The 2,406-nt window shown below is 37.6% G+C and overlaps 1 protein-coding gene across 1 annotated transcript; it reads right to left on the reverse strand.

The window, feature by feature from the left end:
* Positions 1–781: 781 nt before the first annotated feature.
* On the reverse strand, positions 782–1,762 carry LOC118757280. Its single transcript, XM_036492006.1, has 3 exons — positions 1,668–1,762; positions 1,422–1,602; positions 782–1,360 (listed from the first exon to the last, which is right to left on the reverse strand). Coding segments are annotated over exons 1-3 (345 nt in total). The 5' UTR covers positions 1,670–1,762; the 3' UTR covers positions 782–1,198.
* Between the last annotated feature and the right edge of the window lie 644 nt (positions 1,763–2,406).

Here is a 2,406-nt window from a genome sequence, read left to right on the forward strand (position 1 = left end):
TTTTCAATTTCAGCTTTCAGTCGCTGCACTTCAGTTTCAAAACTCTGTTGCTTAGCTTCCAAAGCTGCAATCCGCTCAGCAGATTCTATTATTTTTGAAGAGACACAGCAACTTCAGTATCAATCTTCTTACTCAGTGCCCTCTCAACCTCCGTTACCTTAAATAAAATACTATCGAAGAGAGACTCTAGCTTGTCGGACTGCCGCTGTACTATTTCTTCAAGCTCACGAATTGCTCTTAATATTGATGGAAGAGCAGCACTCTCGTCTAGTTTTACAGTTTTGGATGTCGGAGAACTTTTGCTTAAGCATCTTTTAGCGCCAGCAGATGGAGTGGATGGCATACCTTCAAGTTTAAGTTTACACCAACAATAGAGCAGAAAGAATAATTAATTAAGCGTAGGCACAAAATCTTAGTTCAGATGAGCTTTTGTTCAGCAACAGGTAATCCGTCAGCTTGCTAGCGACCGAAAAACACCCAACTATTTATTTAATCAGGGAAAATGGTGATTTAGTGCATTTTTGACGTGGTAATTGCTCATAGAAAACAACGAAATTTAACAAAAGTTTTTTGTTCATAACTTTTAAATGGTTAATAATATTATCTCGCCCCCTCCGGATTGTTATTAGGGGGGCCGAAACGCGTCGTTTGGTACCCATCCCGACTTTTCTGCACCTTTTTTTAGGGGTTGTTACCCCACCCTAGAGAGTTACCAGAAATTCTTTTTGCGCAATACAAACCATCACATTTCAGCCTTTTTCTTTTCTGAAAGCATGTTATGTTATGTTAAGTATCTCCTGCAGCTCCACCTTCCTGCGCTTTATTTCAAGTTCTCCCTCTCGAATTTTCTTTATTTTGAGGTGGTGTCTTTTCTTCTCTTCGACACTACTAACTACATTCTCGTTAAATTTTTTAAATTTGCGATTCAACTCTTTGAGTTCATATTTTATATCTTTTATTGCGCGCACATTCCCTTTATCTTCTGAAATTTTTTTTAGGTCTTCCGCCATCGATGCCATCGCGTTGCCTTTTTCACCCATGTATTTTTTAATGCACTCATTGAAGCTAGGCTCCCGGCGACGTTTCGGTGTGCTGGCTACATTAGGAATAGGAGCAGGGGTAGTGAGAACGCTCGATCTCTCATTCTCGTCATTGCTTGATTCTTCATTTTCCTGTTGCGCAAACTCCCGCGTATTCTCTATACCTTCGACAACTTTAAAGATTCCGCAAATTTGGCCAATTTTCTCTTCAGTAGAGGTAAGCACATACTTATTGTAGGGTCCACCACCCGTAGCTCTGGCTTTAGAGTTGTTGTGTGCGATTTTTTTTTGCGGACCGTAGTTTTCCAGTCTATCCAAACCTAGATACATGTTTTGTACAAATAAATAAACGGTCATAGCAATTTTTCTTTGGTTGCTTACCTTTTTCCAACCCATGACGTCTTTTGTAGGCGGTCCATTACTGTTCAGTTCATTTACTAGCTCTCTCCATTGCATGTCACTCTTCGCCTTATCGCCTTTTATGAAGCCTTTGGCCATATCGGGGTTGCTTTCCATAAAGCGGACCATAATGGAGTCCTGCAAGCTGCTTTTGTGCTTACCCCTAAAAATGTAGAATCTTTTGTTAGTTTTCCTTAAATATTTAAACAAAATAATTATACGACTTACATTTTTTGTCTCTTGAATTTAATTTCGCACAGCCAACTGAAAGTGTTTTAAAATACATGTTTTCATGTGCATTCGATTTATAGAGCAGGCAATATTGTTCGATATCATTTCGAAAACGATTACAATTGAAAAAGTAAACCGATAAATGTGGAGCACACAAATGTGAATTCAAATGGAATTCGATATTTTTTTACTCGAATTCAAGATCCAGAGCATGCCTGAATAATACGAAATTCCACGAATGTTTAAAGCGAAACTCGAGCTCAAACAAAACACGTCTCAGTATACACATTTTGAGTTCTCAAAAGGTATTTGATCTTATTTTATTTATTTTCATTACGAATATACTATGAAAAGCAAATTTTGTTTAGAAAAAAATATGAAATTTTATATTTTTCCCCCAAATGGGAATTAATTTCTTCCCGTTTTTTCTTCTTATTCTACTGAGCTGAGGCAGTGTCAAATCGAGCTGTCATAACTGATACCACCTTGTATTATTGCATCACGGTGATTATAGTTGTGTTTAATGAAACCGAAAAAAGTGCAGAGCAGCTCAAGTTAGAGCAGAATAGAGCAGCTCTCAAAAAAACAATAGAGCAAGTTAGAGCAACTCAGATCATAAATCTCATGAAACACTTTTCAGGCAGAAATTCTCAAAACAGTTGATTGCTCGACAGTTCAATTCGTCAATTGTAAAGTGTTTGTGTGTGTTTGCTTGCTCTAAGTTACTCCATCAAAA

The sequence above is a fragment of the Rhagoletis pomonella genome, unplaced genomic scaffold, assembly GCF_013731165.1.
Source record: "Rhagoletis pomonella isolate Grant_MI unplaced genomic scaffold, Rhpom_1.0 Rhpom_scaffold_16174, whole genome shotgun sequence".
In the NCBI taxonomy this organism is placed as follows: Eukaryota; Metazoa; Arthropoda; class Insecta; order Diptera; family Tephritidae; genus Rhagoletis; species Rhagoletis pomonella.

What these genes read in the sequence shown, in the direction of transcription:
- LOC118757280 (XM_036492006.1), bottom strand. An exon ending in ACGTCATGGGTTGGAAAAAG is followed by an intron (nt 1,361 to 1,421) that starts GTAAGCAACCAA and finishes ACATGTATCTAG; the next exon opens with GTTTGGATAGACTGGAAAAC.